Below are 17,982 nucleotides of genomic sequence, written 5' to 3'. Positions count from 1 at the left end.
GTGTGTTCAGGCAGTGTTAAGCATTCAAAGCTGATCTTCCAGCCAGAAAGCCAGTGTTCTGTCTGCCTTTAGAAACGCTTTGGGGGAATTGGAATATGCAGTAAATGTCAAATGTTTTTGAAGATTAATGTAAAGACACTTCTTAGCCATCTTTTTTTCACACTCTGTTGTAGATGTTTAAAAACAATTGGAGAGTCAAGTGATAGTACTTAACAAGCGAAGAAGTAAAGAACTTTGGATATTTAGAACTTACTGCAGTAAAGATGTCTAAATTACAGGGAATAAAAATGTCTTCAAGAACCTCAAATTGTTTTATTGATTTGGACTGTATGTAATCAGGAAGGGTTTCCTACATGGGTGCATTTTTCATGAAGTGTTTGCTTTTGACAGCTCTCTCTTCACTGAGCTGAGGTGTTGGTGTTAAGACAATACTTCACAGCTATTTCTGTAAACTGAGACTTCGTATGTTTTTTTTTTCCCCAGACACACATTTCTAGTCAAAACTCAGAGCTAAGTAATGCAGCATTACAGGCATTGGGATTCTGCGTTTTTAATTCAAAGATTACATCTGAATTGTCTGGTAAGCAAACAGACTTCAGTGTGGATGCTGGTGGTGTGTGTGTGTGTGTATAGACAGATATATATCTGAGTTCGTTCTTTATTTCTTGTTAGCATGTACAGTAATTTTGACAGTTTACCTTTCCCAAGTGGTACAGTGGTTTTGTCTCTAGTGTGAGCTGTGTGATCAGTTCACTATTTCCATCTTGTACAAACAATTGTAATTTTTTTTTTCATGCTGTTACGCTAATACTGTTTCTTCTGAGAAGTGTTAAATAGTCTTGGACAGATGTTCTGGAATGACCTTTATTGGAGAGAAACTTAACCTCGGGCAAGACTGAACAAAATTGTCGTATGTGTGGATGTGCAGAGAGCATTTTTTCGTGTGACTCTGCCATTCTGTTTATTGAAATTGATTCCTTCTATCAGTTCTTCTACTCATTTTCCAGTGTGTCCTGCTTTGCTGGTACTCAAACTTCAGCTTGATTTCCTTTGAGAATGAGGCATCTATAATAATGTCTATGTGGTCCCTTTCCTTTCCCCCATAACTTTTTTTTTAATCAGTTGATAAAGTAGAGTCAGTTTTCTTAGAGAATGTCAGGCTTCAGAAATAATTAAGTCTTGAAAACAGTGGAGAGTTAGGGAGAGAGGACAAAAAGCATATGTACTCTTGATTGAGGAAGGGAATATATGTGAGTTTGTTTCTCTGAAGGTGAACTCATTTACCCACGAAGCCCAATTTTGTAAGCAATCAGGCTTTGTTGGCTTTGAATTTTAAAGACGGATTTTTCCATCTGTCTTCCTAGTTGCATGTAAGTCCTGTGTTAGCGTTATTCTTTTTTGTGTAATAAGCTCGCTGTCTAGTAAAGAAGTTTACTGCCCTTTTTAATAATAAAGCCTCTTGTAGACCCTGAAGTGAATTTATAGGTGTCAGTGTAGCAGTGGAATTGACCAGACAGAGTGCTGCTGACCCAAGAAGTTTTGGATAATTAAATACTTAATCTTTAGCTCTAGTGTTTTTAGGTAAATCTCTTTTCTAGCTTTATGGCTTTCTGGTTTCTTACAAAGGTCATATAGATAGACTGCATTAATAGTATCTGTATATTAATACATTTTTGAGCTTTTTTGCTAGTTACTTTGAGAAAAATTCCCCCAAATCGGCAAAAAGTAATGTTTAAGACATTAAATCATGTCCATTGGGATGTCTAGTTTGAATGGATCTTTAGTAATGTTAACTGAGGAAAATGACCGGAAACTTGCTAAGAAGCCGATTAGAATTGCATGAACAGAAGGTGAGTGCTGTGCATTCTGTTTTCAGCAACTGAAGCACGAGACTTGCTTTCAGTGGTGAACAGTGTGGCTGTAAAAACTTCAGACAAAAACACTCGCACTCGGGCACTTTGGGTGATCTCTAAGCAGACGTTTCCTTCTGAAATTGTTAAAAAGGAGGTAAGTCTCTTCACTTTCTTTTCTGTGGCCTGATTTCCTAGGGAGGTGAGGCTTGCGCAATCTCTTGGTCACTCTCCACTCAGTAGCTTTTCAATCTGAAGGTTGTTTTCCATCAAATTTGACAGCCAAGTATAGGGCTCTAAGTTCTTGGAAAAATTGTAAGGGCAGCTACAGAGGGAAAAGAGCCAACAAGTTATTGCTTCTCTTGAGGGAGAAGCTGCAGTGTGAGCAATTCTATTAGATACCAGTGCAGCAGCATAGGGGAGAGATGTTGTGAATACTCCAGTTTGGTCAGAGCTCTAACCTTAAAACTAGACCCAGCATAATCCAAACACAGGGCGCAGTCCTGGGAAACAAAACTTCATAATTCCAGCTCCTCATGGAAATGTTTGTATTTAGGTGCTCACTCTAATCTTCTTCTCTTATTTCCTCAGGTGTCCAGTATTATTTCTGCCCTGGAAGCGATACTTACGAAAGGAGATGTACAGTCTATGGTGGTTGAATACGAAGCATTAAATGTTATTATACGGTATGTGCACTGCAATATTAAATGGTTAAAATAGATGCTTAGGGTTTTTTTTTAACTATTGAAACAAAATCTTAGTGGCACTAAGTATTCTAAAGAAATTTTTTTAATGCTTTTTGAATTGTTCAATATATTCAAGACTCTTTTCCCAGTGTTTTGTATTACAGTCAGTAGAACAGAGTGAAACTGTGTGAGCTAGTATCTCGGTTTCTGTCTCTTTGCCAGTGGTTCTCCTGAACCATTTCATTTGCAAAATATTCCATTAATGGTAATGAGACAATTGAATCCTACGCAGAAAGTAGTCAACATTCAGATAAACTTCCATTGCTTTCATTTTTAATGGCTTATGAGGAATTATTTCCAAAGTCTCATGTGTGCTTCACAAGTCATGTTCTTAACATTCTTGCTTTTGTTTTCAGAACCTGTTGAGAAATTCTCAGCCTTTATATAGGGTTTTATTTAAAATTGCCTCCTTGGTGCTTTACAAATTTTACTTCAATGTTTCTTCTAACCCTGCTGAGGGTACCGTTTAATTCCAAAGGTGACTTTCTAGGACCAGTACCAAGAATGTGTTGTTTTGGTCAGCAGTGCTAGAATAGTCAGATTTTATCTTTACTTAATTTCATTTTTTATTAGTGAATATGTTGAGCTTATATCTTTACTATTATTTAAGTATTCTCTAAACTTCTTGCATCTGGTTTAAACTGCAAATCCATTTTAAAGTCAAATAGTTAAAGCAGTATTTGCTTATTTATCTTTATTCTAGTACATCCGTTTCCTGTAGCAGAGAAGTTGGATATTATAATTTACTTAATATTTAGCAACTTCTTGCATTTGGCTAATTGTACACTAATTCCTCTTTTGCAAATCTGAGATTCAGTAGACAATTGTTTATGGAAAATTATGCATTTCGTTAAATGGCTTCTTTTAGTTATTTTATATGTGTGTGTGTATATATATAAAAAAAAAATTTTATATGTGTTTATTAAAAAGATTGTAGTTATCCTTAAGAGCAAGAGTTGTACCTGAAAATAATCTTTAAACAGATACTGGGTCTCAGGCTGATTGACAGCAATGGTACGTTGTTCTTGTTCAGAAGTTAGGCTGCTGACAGAGGTAATGGAAAACCGTTCTCTTAAGCAGTGCCTGTCCTCTGGCTTTCATAAAATTATTTGAAAGGCAGCAGTTTTCCTTAGTACAGCAAACCCTTCGTAAGCTGTAGTGATGGGGATTTGACATACCTGTGCCAAAGAGGACACTAGGACAATTCCATGGCTTAGAGACAAGCTGGTTCCTACGGGCTGGTTTGAATATATGCCAGGTACTCCCATTCCTGAAAGTCTCGTTGGCTTCTGTGTGGGATGGTGTAAACATATGGAATTGTTTGTCACACTGTGCTCTAACAGCTCCATAATAGAGGGGTAAGATAAGAACACTTGACTAGGCTAATGTACGCTGAGTCTGTGCAAAGCTGTGCTGCTTCAGGGTTTGGCTTGTTTTGAAAAGCAGGCATATATTGTTTTCAGCACACATGGCCTGTTGGAGCTGGTCTGGACTGCTAAGAGCACACAAGGGTTGGTTAGTATGCAAACTTTGTACTTGGTCACTGATAAGGAAGTGATGGTATGTGTTCTTCAGGCTCTCAGTTCAGCTCATTTGCCAAAAAAGTCATGCTAGAATGGAAAGGACAACTGTAAATGTCAGTCTGTTCTGCTTTTGGAGAGGTTTATCTGAAATAACAATTCAGCATTGCAGTTTTAAGTGAACTGTCAAAATGTAGTTGTTTAGGAAAATAAATGTTTAGAATGGTTTCCTATAAATCATATGTTGAATTAGAGCATTTATTGGTGATACTAAGATGATCTTTGAGTGTCTGAGCAGTATGTCTGTTAGAGATTTGTAATACCTATATTTGTTTTTTGAATCTAGCTTAATGGAGCAAACTCCAGCCCAGATGGGAGAAGAGGCTGTGAGGTGGGCAAAACTGATCATTCCTCTGGTCGTCCATTCAGCTCATAAAGTGCAGTTACGAGGTGCCACTGCCCTGGAGATGGGCATGCCACTGCTCCTCCAGAAACAGCAGGAGGTAGCGGCTGTCACTGAGCACCTAATGACCACAGTAAGTGGAAATGCTGCGCCTTTTCTTCTGGAGACGACAGGAGTAGTCATCGGGGTTGTTGGTTGGTTGGGGGTTTTTAAATTTTATTTACAGTCTAGATAGTGGCAGCAAAAAGCTGCTGTGCATTGACAGCAGCTTCTTGATGACAGCAGTTTCAACAAAAATGTAATAGCAATGTAAATTCAGGACCACTGTAAAAAAAAAAAAATAAGGAAAATAACTTGCCATTTTTAAATGACCTTGAAGCACCTGTCTGGATAGCATTAACTGGCAAATATCATTAAACTTTTATTGTCTCTTAAAGAGAATTTGCTTACCAGACTAGAATCAGCAGAACTTGGGGTGGCAGTAACTCAGATCATCTTGCCTTGTTGACGCTTCTGTCTGTTGCCTCCAGTCCTTTCTTTCAGTACTTCTCTGAAGCATCTCGCTTCTTCCTTGTAATCCAGCTATAAGAAGTGAAAGACTGCAATTATATTCTCTACCACCCCAAGCTAAACAAGCCTAGTTCTTCTGTCGTGAACCCTGTCCCCTAACCATCTTAGTGGTGGCTCCTTGCTGGGTTTACTCCAGTTCGCCAGTAGCTCTGGTACTTAGGTGCCCAAAGTTTGGCACAGTATTTAAGAGATGATCTGATGAGTACCAAGGAGAGGGGTCAATTCTCTTGACTTATTTCTTGTGCTTTTGTTAGTGCAGTCCAGTATACAGGAGCACATTCCTGACTTAACGTTAAAATTCTTGGCCCCCGCCTCTCTTTCTGCAGAGGTGTTACATAGCCCGTGAGTCCTCAGTGGTTACCAGTATACGGGGTTCGTCTATCCCAGGTACAGGACTTTGCCTCTGAATTCTGTGAGGTTTCTGTCAGTCCATTTTTCAAGCTTGTAAAGATACCTCTGAATGGTAGCCCTGTCCTCCAGCATATCAACCAATGCTTCCCCGCCCCCCTGTCATCGATCATGTTAAATTGTATGAGCCCTTGTTGACCCTTCCTAAATTGCACACATAACCTGGGCTCTGAACTGCAAACCACCAACCGTTGAGCCTACCAGTCCAGCCACATGCCTTGTAATTTAACTAGAACGTATCTCTCCGGTTGGGCTACAAGGACACTAGAGCAGACTATGTCAAAAGCCTTGCTAAAGTAGGAGTGGAGAACATCTGCTGCACTCCCTGCATCTGTAAAACCAGGCATTTCCTCGTAGAAGTCAGTCAGATTGGAAGAACAGATTTTGTCCGTGGTAAAACTATGCTGGCTGTTCATAAGGACCTTCTTGTTCTTCCATGTGTCTAGAAATGGCTTCCGCGGGAATTTGCTCCATAGTTTTTTCAGGCACGGGAGTGAGATTGACTAGCTTGTAATTCCCCAGATCCTCTCTTTTTTTTTTTCCCCCCCCCTTGGAAGTTGGCATAAAATCTGTTGTGCCCTACCCGATCATTGGAGATCTCTACCAGTTGCAGTGACCTCTCAAGAAATAATAGTGTGGCCTCGTTGTGTCATTGGCCTTCTCCTTCAGCATCTTTGGATACACCTTGTAGAGTTTGATGTATTTTTATATGTCAAGTTGACTTAAGTAGTCGCCAGCTCAGTTCTTCTCTACCATGGGTAGTACCTATGTGCCCAGACGTCGGAGTCCTGAGAGTAAAGATGAAGGCAAGAAAGGCATTGAGTACCGCAGCATTTTCCATGTCCATTAAAGGATTCCCCACCCTACTCAGCAACAGCCCCATGTTTTCCTTGGTTGTTTTGATGAAGCTTTTCACGTTCCCCTTCACTTCCAGAACTGTAGGCTTATTTATTTTGCCTTTTATTCACTGGAAGTATGTTTACACACACACACACACCCCCAAACAAACAAGGTCGTTTTTAGGGTCATGGTGTGTTTTGACTTGAGAGTTAGAGAGACTACAAGTATTTAAGGAAATGGATTTTTATTTGCTGGGTGCCACTGTCAGAACAATTGAAACCAACCATAAACTTCAACTAAGAAGGTAATCGGATAAGGTAGCAACATCCAACTGATTTAGCAGGAAATGCTACATGGTACAGAATTGAATCTTTCTGATCTAGCAATAACATAGTTCCAGGTTGTTTGTGTCTCCAGACATTGGTGTGAGTATGTAGTTTTTAGAAGATTTTGAATATATTTCTTGTAGAAATTGTGTTTCTTTCTGTCTGCAGAAATTAATTTCAGAACTTCAGAAATTGTTTTCTACAAAAAATGAGACTTACGTGTTAAAATTATGGCCACTGTTTGTCAAATTACTTGGAAAGGTAAGCAGAAAAGCAGTAAGTTTTGCAATTACGAATCTTTAGGGAAGGACTTTTTCACAACATAAATATCTTAATTCTGAACTTCTTTATCTTCAGACTCTGCATCGTAGTGGCAGTTTTATCAACTCATTGCTGCAACTGGAGGAACTTGGATTTCGTAGTGGCTCACCAGTGGTAAAGAAAATAGCCTTCATTGCATGGAAGAGTCTAATAGATAATTTTGCTCTAAATCCAGGTAGATTGAAAAAAGTTAACCTGAATTGTTTTGACTACTGTCACTTCACGTAACTGGAAGAGAATATTCTGTCTAATAGTGGTCAATACTATGGTATGTACCACTGGATATACACATAGTATATCTGTGGTATATACATAGTGCTATATACTGTGTATATATACATAAGTAAAATTCAAGTGGCTTTTTTTTTAAGGAAGAGTGACAGTTTGATCAGTAGTTCTATCTTAATCTTTCTGCTAGGAGAAATTAATAGAATAAAATGAACAAACCTTTGTCTTGTAATGCTTTAATTGATCCACACAGCAATGAAATGGAGACTAAAACATTCTGTAGATCTTATTTTGGACTGTGTGGATTGATTGGAGAAAAGCAATGCTTCAGGATTCTAGAGGTGTTAAAAAAGTTGCTTTAAAGGTATAACTGAGAGCTGAACAAGCCTTTTAAGTCTAGCCTGTGTCAAAACACATAGCATTTGTTTTTCACCTTGATCGTGCCTCTCCTTGCTGTGTGTTCTGAAGAGAAAGCTGAACGTGGATGTTTCTTAGTTCAGCTGAATTGAACTTAAATTGTCCTTTTAATTTGTTTCCTGTCTGGTCATTTGTTCTGATCGTTGTTTCCCATAAATTAATTAACAAAGGATTTGATTCTGTCAGAAGGTGAAATCCATGGCACAATTGGCGTTCATTGTGCGTGTTCCAGTATGGCTAATATGGATTGCATACTGCAAAACCAGGCTCTGTCAGCAGTTTCTTATGAATTGCAGGTGGGCAGGTTCTGATGCTGTTGAGCTGGCTAAAAGTTTTTCTCCTCTTTGAACACTTGTGTAGGATTGAGCAAACTTCTGTCCAGATATGCTGTGCTATTTCTACTTCAGTGGTAAATGATCGTTTGCGGCCTCAGAATACTGTATTTAAGGCCATTCATTCTCATCCAGGGGTAATGCGCATATATGTTAAGTGTCTGCTTTTTCTTTTACTGTGGCAGATAGGACTTATAACTTAGTTAGTATTCAGTAGATTTCATTTCAGTCTTGGTACTGGGAAGAAATACTTGCTGTTTCCAGGGTTAGACAACAATTAGAGCAGTAAAATAGTCTGAAAGGTTAGTGCGTTTACTGTGTATTTTAGTTTTGCAAATTGTCATTAATGGAATTTAAAGTTAAAATATATTAGGAAAAATCCAAATGGTTTTAAAATTTTCCTCTTTTGTTATTCTGTAATTTAATTATTTGTGTTGCTTAAAAATGTTTTTTTTGGTCTTAAAGATATATTGTGCAGTGCGAAAAGGCTGAAATTGCTAATGCAGCCACTGAGCTCGATCCATGTGAGAACAGAGGCTTTGGCCCTGACAAAACTGGAGGTCTGGTGGTATTTACTCATGAGGTTGGGATCTCAGCTGCCTGCAAACTTTGAACAGGTAACACAACTGAAAATAGGCATAGCATCGTCACTTAGCCTGTATGGAGTGTGTGAAGCTAAGTCCCCTCTTTGGTACCGTAACTTATTCTGGACCTGTTTTGTCCTTCTCTAGCTCGTTATTAAAATAAGACCGTCCTAAGGAACCAAATCTGACTTGTGCATTTGTGTTCTGTGCATGTGTGGTTATATGTAGCAGGAGCCCTTGCAATCTTTTTAAAGTTCCAAAAGATTTGAGTGTGTATCTGCATGTCATGTGAGCATCTCTGTGAAAATCTCCAGTGAGTGCACGGCAATAATAACATAAGCCCGTTGTAGAAGCACTGCTTTGTCCTTTCACTGTGCAAGTACATCCTTTGGAAAGTCTGCCCTTGGAAAACATACTGAAAAGGTCACAAAATATTTAGAAAGATGCATAGAGAGAGAAAAGATCCAGGTGTTTTGTTACTACTCACATTATAACTGGAATGAACATAGTGTTTCTATTAGGCTTCTGAATTTCATTGAATTAAAATTCAGGAGTAAAGAAAAAAAAAGGACCTTTTTAAATATGATACAGTTGGATCGTTCTAATGGGAGTTTTTGTTTAATCTCGCCGTTTCCAATTTATGTATCAGTGTGCCAAATTTATACACCATCTTAAAAAAATTGTTATAAGTACCCAGAAACTCTGATGCTGTGAACAACAGTACATCCATGTGATACTTGAAATGTATGATTCTTTGTGGCTTGTATGTGTCATACCTCTTTTCACTGAGGTTTGGTATCTTTGCAGGTTTGTGTACCGTTAATCCAAAGTACTTTAAGTCTAGATTCTTCTGCTGCATTGCAAGGAACTCCCTCACGTGTACCGGCCAACCAAAGTTTAGCCTCGGCAACCCCTGCACAGAAATCAGGTATTAAAGTACAAGCCTGTTTCCATCTAGATTCTAGATGCAGCAAGTAATCTATTCTATTTAACATCTTTATGCTTTTTCATTTGTGATACATTATTATTGAAATCAGTAATTTTTCTGCATGTTCGTTAGAGAGCTCAGAGGAGGTGATTTACATTGTTCAAATTAGGCTGTTGTAGTCAGTATTTCAAGTGTACAAAATTGTGCTAATCAAATTGTGTTGAGGACCAGTTTTAATGTCCTGAATTGTGTTTTCTTTTGCAAGGGAGCTTTGGTCTGAAACTTTTTTTATGTATTTGTGTATGTGCTCTTTATATATGCCGTTCTCATTTCTATAGCATTTTTAGTTTCTGCCTGAATAGTAACCCAGTAATCATAATACATCAATAGTTTTGGTACTTTAAATACATGTGAAATCACACCTACTTGAGCTTTACATCTAAATGCCTGAGATAAGGAACTGCCTCTTTTCTTCTCTTATGGAAAGCCTAGCATTCACAGCTTGTGTCATTCTAGACTGCTGTAATTAGAAGCCTCGGATATGTTGTGGAAGTGTCCTAGATGTGTAGATCTTCCTTTGTTCCCTTTTTAAAAAAAAGAAGTTCATCTTAGTTCTGTGAGATCATAACTTGGACTTGATGATCTTACAGGTCTTTTCCAACCTTAATGATTCTGTGATTCTGTTGGGGTTGTTCAGTCTGGAGAAGAGGAGGCTGAGGGGAGACCTCATCGCTCTCTACAACTGCCTGAAAGGGGGTTGTGGGGAGGTGGGTGTTGGTCTCTTCTCCCAAGTGACAAGTGACAGGACAAGAGGAGATGGCCTCAAGTTGCGCCAGGGGAGGTTTAGATTGGATATTAGGAAAAATGTCTTTACGGAGAGAGTGGTGAAGCACTGGAAGAGGCTGCCCAGGGAGGTGGTGGAGTCCCCATCCCTGGAGGTGTTCAAGGAACGTGTGGACGTGGCACTGTGGGACATGGTTTAGTGGGCATGGTGGGGTTGGGGTGGTGGTTGGACTTGATCTTACAGGTCTTTTCCAACCTTAGTCATTCTGTGATAACTGAGGTTGGTCAAAATGCTTTGCACGTGAGACCTCTTAAACTTGTGTTCAGTGTAAAAGTTTCTAACGGAAACTCTTCCATAGCAGTAGAGTTACTAGATAACTACTGTATAGTGTAGTGTGTAACTTGCTCTATAACCACAACTTCCATGGAGACTTTTGTAGCCAAAATAAAGTTTGGCGTCTGAGACTTTGCAATCTTTGAAAGATATTTGTACTTTCAAAATACATGGTTATGAGTGTGGTGTTGAACCCTACTTAATTAGGAGTGCGTGCAAGGTGTCTGGCTGTTAGAGGCCCCTTTTAGCCAATGCTCTTCTATGATTTGTTCTTTTTGTGTTAACTTTGGGATTTTGGTCTATTGGGTCTTCCCTTGCACTTGATTGCAGGTGAGATACGAGACAATGTAATTTTTCTCCCCTCACTTAGGTCCGTACCCGTTTGCAAGTCCAGTCACGCCAAGGATGAACTTGAATTCTAGTACAGCTGGAGTGGTGGTGATTCCTTCCATTCAGCTTTTGGGAATTGAAATGCTGCTTCACTTCTTGATGGGACCAGAAGTTTTAGATTTTGCGAAGCAAAACAAACTTGTACTTAGTTTAGGTATATGACTTATATTTTTTGAAGTACTTTTGCATAATCTGAAATTGTTTATTTTATTGGATTTAAAGATGTCTCTTAGCATGAAATGCTTTAAACACTTAAAACTGTTAGTTTTCATCTTAATATTAGAAGTTGTTTCTATGTTAAATGCTGTGAGTACACTTCTATACCTGATTATTTTTAAGGCTTAATCTTACCAGTAGACTGCAAAATAACAGATTTAAAGAACATGTGTTTTGTTCTCCTAGAGCCTCTCCAGTACCCACTGATCAGTAGCCCTTCTTTTTTCTGTAAGCATGCCAGCACGCTTATAAACGCAGTTCAGGACGGCTTTATTGCAATTGGAAAAGAAGTTCCTGGTAAGAATTTAGTGGTGAAATTTGATTTCTTTTCTGGAAAATCAAGTGGGGGAGGGAAACCGAAGAAAAAATAACCACTCTCTGTAATACTGCAGTGTTAACATTAAATAAAGCTGGTCTGACTTGCTTTGAAAGCTTATGTCAGTTTTGACTTATATCAAAGTCTGTTGTTCAACACAGTTCGTATTTTAACTGCAATTTTGTTCAATGTTTCCATTACAAATGGAATAAAAAATATTATGCTGTCTTGTAGATTGTATGCTGAATGTTATATGGAAGGACATAAATGGATATGTAAAAACAGCTATTGAATCAGGTAAAAAGTGTATTTTTTTTTGTCATTGCTGACCAGTTAGAGTTGTGGTTTTTTTATTTTTAAGACTAGACCTTAAGTAGTATGTGCTTCACTGCTGGTAAAACTTTGGGTTTAGGCATCATCAGTAGTTGTTTTTGAAGCAACAACTGATGTTTTTCACGATGCCCACATCTTTGTGTGACAAATACCAAATCATACTGATCTGATCCAGTGAGGCTTATTAGGGAACGCGCAGCAGCGTATGACTGTAGGAGTATTGCATCTAGCAGTAAGACATAAAAGCACTTTAACTGCTTTTCTTGCTGTGAAGAAATCTTTCCCATTTCCAAAAAAAAAAAAAAAATCCCACCCCAAGCTTTTGGTATTGAGAAATTGAGACATTCCGAGTATTACTCAAATTAGGGTAAAGTCTTTGTTATGTGACTGCGCTCCCCTTTTTTCTTTAATTAAATTTTATTGCATAGTAAAGTGTAGTGTCTTTACAGATGTATAAAAGTAAGTTGTTTCCTATTTAAAAAAAGAAACCCTTTACTCTGTAAAGGCTTTGAAAGAACAGAATATTCTTAATAATAAAGTCTTTTATATTGAAAGATCAAACTGAAAATCGTAAGAGCAATGAAGTGCATTGCTTGGATGAATGCAAAATTTCACAACTTTTTTTAGCATGTCAAAGTTAAGGTTGTTAATGATACGAAGGTGTTTCCATTTTACTAATAAAACTTAGGGGTTTTTTAATTTGACATTTTCAGTTTCAGTTATGCTGTTGTTCGGAGCAGAGACGTGCTATCCTAATCTATTAAGTTTTTGGTGTATGTTTATAAATATACACATAATTTTTTTGATCTTATGCTACATTATATTTAAGTTTTAAATGACGGTCAGAGTGACCATTACTTTGTTCTACTCTAACTGTAAACATGCTTTATTCTAGGAAATAAAAAAGAAAAGCAAGGGTCAGAAATACTGACTATGTTGCTCCAGGCCTTAAAAAACACTGTTAGATCAAATTCTCTTCCTGTGCAGAAAATACTGGTAAGTTGGGTGGCTTTGTCTATTTTTTAAATCTCATTTCTTTTTGATGGTCTGGGTTCTGGTTGGTGGCAGCCTTTTGCATCTGACTTACCAGAGCGGTCTCTGTAAGAGACAACTTTTTTGGTGTAAGCTGTAGGTTATGCAGTGCTCATCAGACGGCGTACTGTTGCTTAAGGGTTTCTTTATTTACAAGTGTTTTTCAGATTTATTATCAGTGTTCACAGGATTGGGTGTACATGGTTCTCCTGCCAGAACCACCTTCTTCAAAGAACAGTTACTTTCGCGATGGATTTTTTCTTTTTCCTAAGGGGTAGCAATTACAATTTTGCTTTTATTTGTCATGTTATTTAAAATATTTGAGCCCTCAGGAAAAAAAAAACGTTTACATACATTTTCTTTTTTTCCCCCACTTAGTCCCTCGTTGATATTACTGTTAAGGAATTGCCTCCAAAAGTATTGGGATCACCAGCTTACCAGGTTGCTGACATGGATCTTTTAAATGTAAGTCTGACTTCGTTCCAGAATTTTGTCTGTATGCTGAAATGTATTAGGATGTCGTATTTGCACAAAAAAACAGAGCACTTCCTAAGTTGTGAGATCCACATCTTTCAGGAAACCATATTACTCTGTGTTCCAGAATGCAGACTTTTGTTTCCAGAGCTCACTTCTGATGAGTAATTTAACCATCTATAGCTAAAAAGGGATATGCTGAAATAATGAAAGGGAATGCTGGAATAATGTAATAATATGCTGGAATAATGAAAGAGGATTTCTCATGTTCAGGTCATGATGTAAAATACAGGTTGCAGATACTTTACGAGGAGACTGCATAGTCAAACTCTAGGACTACTTATATACTGATAACTGATGTTTTGGGGGCATGTTCTGAAGTCAGTAGAGTGAAGTACTTTAAAGAAGGGTAGAAAGTGTTACTCCTCAGGAAAAATTAAATGCACAGAAGCAAAGCGGAGAATATCATGCTAGACAGCATTATTTCAGAGAAAGTTGAGAAGTTGCAATGAACTAAAGCCTGAACTTAGTGGCCGTAGCCTACTGCAGGAAAAGTGGTGGTATTCATTAGTAGTGAGAACTATTCTGTTCTGCTTTGTCCTGATGAACCCTAACTGGAGTGCTGTACTGGGTTCTGCCTGGGAAGGGAGAAATAGATGATGGCAATCTAGAAAGTAACCACGAAAAATAACCTGTGAGAGAAGGCTGAAATGGCAACTTTTTTGTGCGTGTGTGTGTTTTGTTTGGGGTGGAGCAGACTGAGTGGGAGCATGCTACCAGTTAGATTTATTAAAAGTTACAAAGGTTGTTTAGAGACTTCAAATTTGGATGATGATTAGCTCTTCTCCTACATCCACCACTAGGTAGGAGGCACCTTGTTTATTTTGCAGCAGTGGAGATAGAGCTTTCTAGCCTATGGAAGTAACTAAACGTTTACATTGTTAGCTGGGGAGCGCATGGAATTTATTTGGAGGCTTTTAAAAGCAGACAAATATCTGTGAGAGAAGACCTAAGTGTAGCAGAGTAAGCGAATGCTTCAACTCAAGTGAGAAGTATAAAATCTTGTCTATCAGAGCTGGCCTAAGAGCTCAACTCTCAAAATTCCTCCCATCTTTTTTCCCCCCCGAGTGTTTTATTTACATTTGGAGGCTTTTTCTGACTTAGGTACAAGAGTCAGAACTTTATTAAGGTGGTTGAAGCTTTAATTGACAGGTATTAAATGCATTTTGTTAAGTGCTTTAACATTAGAAACCTGAAATACTCGCAATAGGTTTTAACAGAGGTTGTCCAAAAGGTGTTTTGCTGCAACCCTGAAATAAGCAAACCTCATGTTGCTCCATCTTGTTCCAGGTGTCATAATATGCACTGATTGCGTTATGTACCTTACTGTGTTGCATGTAATTTCAAGGCAGTAGTGACTAAGTACTATAAAACTCACAGTGTTCTAAACAGGAAAGTTTTTTGCTTCAACTATAGTTGAATAATTGGTATTCAGCTGAAGCACCAGGATCTAGCAGAAGCTTCAGTTTCCAGCTTTGCCTCTCATTTTTATTTTGAAGTGTTAGAATTGACAATTTTTGACAACTTCTAGTTAATTGCAAATTTCTGGCTTAACGTGTGTATATTCTATATTTAAGTAAGGCAGCCATTTCATTTGATCAATGTATATGTTGTTTTAACCTCTTAAATTTCTCTTTTACAAGGGGACACCAGCTTTGTTCTTACTTCAGCTGCCTTTCCATAATAACCTCTTGGAATGCTGTGTAACAGATGAGAGGTATGTGGTGGTGTTTCTCTACAACAAGCTTCCCATAGTTTAAGACTTTATAGACGTTTTTCCTAGCTTCAGCTGAAAAAAGTATCTTACCTATTGAACTTTTTCCCCTAGATTCTTTGTAATTCTAGAAACGCTGGTGGGTTATGTTTTGTCTGGGCCAACATCTCCACTGGCTTTCAGTGAATCTGTGATCTGCATTATTAATCAGAGTGCAAAACAAGTGGAAAACAAGGAGCATCTTTGGCGAATGTGGAGTATTGTTGTTAATCCGCTAACCGAATGGATTAATCGGGTATAGTGGCTTTTTGTTCTTTTCCCCATCCCGCCCCCAAAAAAACACAGGAAAACTTTGTGCTGATCTTTTATCTTAATGTATTTTTAGGAATTGCATGTCTTGAAGTGATGGTAAAATTACGTAAGCCTTGGTAGTGTTTGTGAAACTGGAATGCGGGCAGCATCGTTTTTTAAAAAGCCCCTAACTGGAGTATGAACATGTGCAGTGAGGTAGGATGAAGGGCAGCAGTGGAGTAGTGCCCCAAAGTGTGGTTTGAAGTGATTCCAGTCTGTAAAAATGATCACTCTAAAGTACAGTGTCCAGTATAGTGTTGGAAATGTTCTTCTCCCTTTTTAAGATTATAAACACCTTTATAGATGTGCTTCAAGCATTCACTCCTCAGTGTAGTCTCGCTGCTACAAAGGATGGAAATTTGCCCTTCAGGACCTCTTGATTTTTACATACCAAGAGGCTTGTTTGCTCTGTGTGAAAATACAAGAAATACCGAGTTGTGACGTTTAGGACGTAATTAGAGCAGCGTTTCTTACTAATGTTAGACTTCTTGATTGGGAGCCCTAATGAAAGCTGTACTAACTGTAATACTCCACAGGATCTGCAGATTACTTACTAGGAGTACATTGATGAGATGTAGTTGTTGAACTAATCCTCATGCAGCCATTAGACCTAAAAATCTTAGAATTTATGAAGAGAGTTTTACGTGCTTTAAGTAGGTTGCTGTCATCACTTACTGCAACTGAAATAAGTAAAAAATACGTAAGACATTTTCTAACTGATTGTTTTTATTCCTGGAATTAAGTTATTTTGGAATTAAGAAACAGTGCTTTTCATCTCTCTAAATAGTAGGATCAGCTTGAACTCTTGAAAGAACTGAGAATAGCTAATTTCAAAATGCCACTGGCAGTTTAGCTTGCCCAGATTTTTATGTCCAAAATAAATGTATTTAGAACAGCCTCATTTGTCATCTAAATATTGCAGCTTCCTTAACCAGAAAATTGTTTTCTCATTGCAGACTAATGAAGTAAATCAGGGTGATGCACTGGAACACAACTTCAACGCTGTTTATAGTGCACTGTTGCTACCAGTGTCCCATATCTTCCCCATTCAGGAATTTCCACAGGTAACAGCGAATGCATAATGTTGATTAGAAACAACATGGGGTTTATAAAAACTATGAAGTACTGTCTGATAATCTCAGAGTAGAGTTACTTACCGATATGTATATACATTAGACCAGTGCTCCAGGGTTGGAATTCTTGAGTTACATAGGTTTTGACAGAAGAAGAAAACTTAAAGCAAGTTTTTTATCTCTATGCACAGACATTGATGTTTATAAACTTTTTCTTTCTGTTGTTAAAGCCAACTATGAAATCCTTGTTGCGCACTTGGTCAGACCTGTATAGAGCATTTGCTCGCTGTGCTGCTTTAGTTGCAACAGCAGAAGAAAACCTGTGCTGTGAAGAACTTTGTGCCAAAATATTATCTGGGCTAGAAGGTGAAACTCCAGTAGTGAGTATAAACCAGTGATATTGAACTATATAAATACTTTAGTGGATATATTTTAAATTAAATATAAGAACCTATGTTAAACTCTAATGTAGTACTTTCTATGACTTAAAGTGTTTTGGGTGAGACTTAAATAAAGCTGTAACGAAATCTTTTTGCTAACAGGAGTTGGAGCTGATGTAGAAATGGATTGATAGAGAGTAAAAATAATTAGAAAGCTTAAATTTTAAAATAGCAGTTAAGCAGTCTTTGGATTTGTCTTCTAACTATTTAAGTAAGAATGCTTTAGTGACTGTCATAATCCATGGTAAATATGATTTGTCCACCTGAAATGTGTGTGTATGTATAAAGTAACTTCAGGTTGAATTAACAAATACCCCAAAAGCAGGCATTTTGATTAGCAAGGAGGATAGAGTAGCGCTGTAGCATTCAGAGGACATAACTTGCCGTATTCCTGGTACTGTTAACCTTGTACACCAAAATTTAAAGACTTTGAAGTAAAGTTTTATAAAAGAGAGAGGTTTTGAAAGAGGAAGCCTTTACATTATCTGTCTTGCCTGCCCACATCATATGGGGAGGCAGAGTGTCTGTAGGTGTCAGCGAACATTAGCTTTGGACCATAAAATCCTTTGTGCTTCAAAGTTGACTGTCTTTTGAAAAAATACCGTGAAAGGAACAAATAAGAAACAGAGAAATGGAATTTGAAAATGTAATTTGCAGGATTGCATCATTATAACTTCCTTTGGATGCTGCTGTATCCTGATGATAAACTTCAATTTTCAAAAATGAGTAATTACTAAGCAATAATTATTGCGAAGAGCTTGTGATGGATTAGGGAGAAAACCACCTTGACCCATCTGTTTGTACATACTAGCAATCGATCGTGCTTCCCGAACGTTAATGACAACCTTATTGTTAAGCCTGCAGTGACTTTTCTGAAAATCAGGCTGTGTACAGTAACTCAACTTAAGCACACACTGACACTTGGTAACATGTTTTGCTAGACAGCTAGTACCTGGAACCTTAATAATTTTGATGCATCTTCTTAAATCTAAC

General features: G+C 37.8%; 1 protein-coding gene across 1 annotated transcript in view; it reads left to right on the top strand.

Annotated features, from left to right (window-relative positions):
* Positions 1–17,982, top strand: part of RIF1 (replication timing regulatory factor 1) — a 36,132-nt gene that overhangs the window by 1,813 nt on the left and 16,337 nt on the right. The window contains exons 3-19 of the mRNA XM_059820496.1: positions 484–580; positions 1,877–2,007; positions 2,442–2,536; positions 4,463–4,652; positions 6,832–6,924; positions 7,021–7,159; positions 8,427–8,578; positions 9,353–9,473; positions 10,961–11,134; positions 11,383–11,493; positions 11,747–11,809; positions 12,741–12,841; positions 13,256–13,342; positions 15,055–15,128; positions 15,240–15,420; positions 16,433–16,540; positions 16,780–16,929. Of these exons, the coding sequence (XP_059676479.1) occupies positions 484–580; positions 1,877–2,007; positions 2,442–2,536; positions 4,463–4,652; positions 6,832–6,924; positions 7,021–7,159; positions 8,427–8,578; positions 9,353–9,473; positions 10,961–11,134; positions 11,383–11,493; positions 11,747–11,809; positions 12,741–12,841; positions 13,256–13,342; positions 15,055–15,128; positions 15,240–15,420; positions 16,433–16,540; positions 16,780–16,929 (2,067 nt within the window). The remainder of the gene's footprint in view (positions 1–483; positions 581–1,876; positions 2,008–2,441; positions 2,537–4,462; positions 4,653–6,831; positions 6,925–7,020; positions 7,160–8,426; positions 8,579–9,352; positions 9,474–10,960; positions 11,135–11,382; positions 11,494–11,746; positions 11,810–12,740; positions 12,842–13,255; positions 13,343–15,054; positions 15,129–15,239; positions 15,421–16,432; positions 16,541–16,779; positions 16,930–17,982) is intronic.

This window comes from Gavia stellata, chromosome 8, assembly GCF_030936135.1.
Source record: "Gavia stellata isolate bGavSte3 chromosome 8, bGavSte3.hap2, whole genome shotgun sequence".
NCBI classification, from domain to species: Eukaryota; Metazoa; Chordata; class Aves; order Gaviiformes; family Gaviidae; genus Gavia; species Gavia stellata.
The sequence above is the reverse complement of the archived record's forward strand: the minus strand, read 5'-3'. Positions and strand labels throughout refer to the sequence as shown.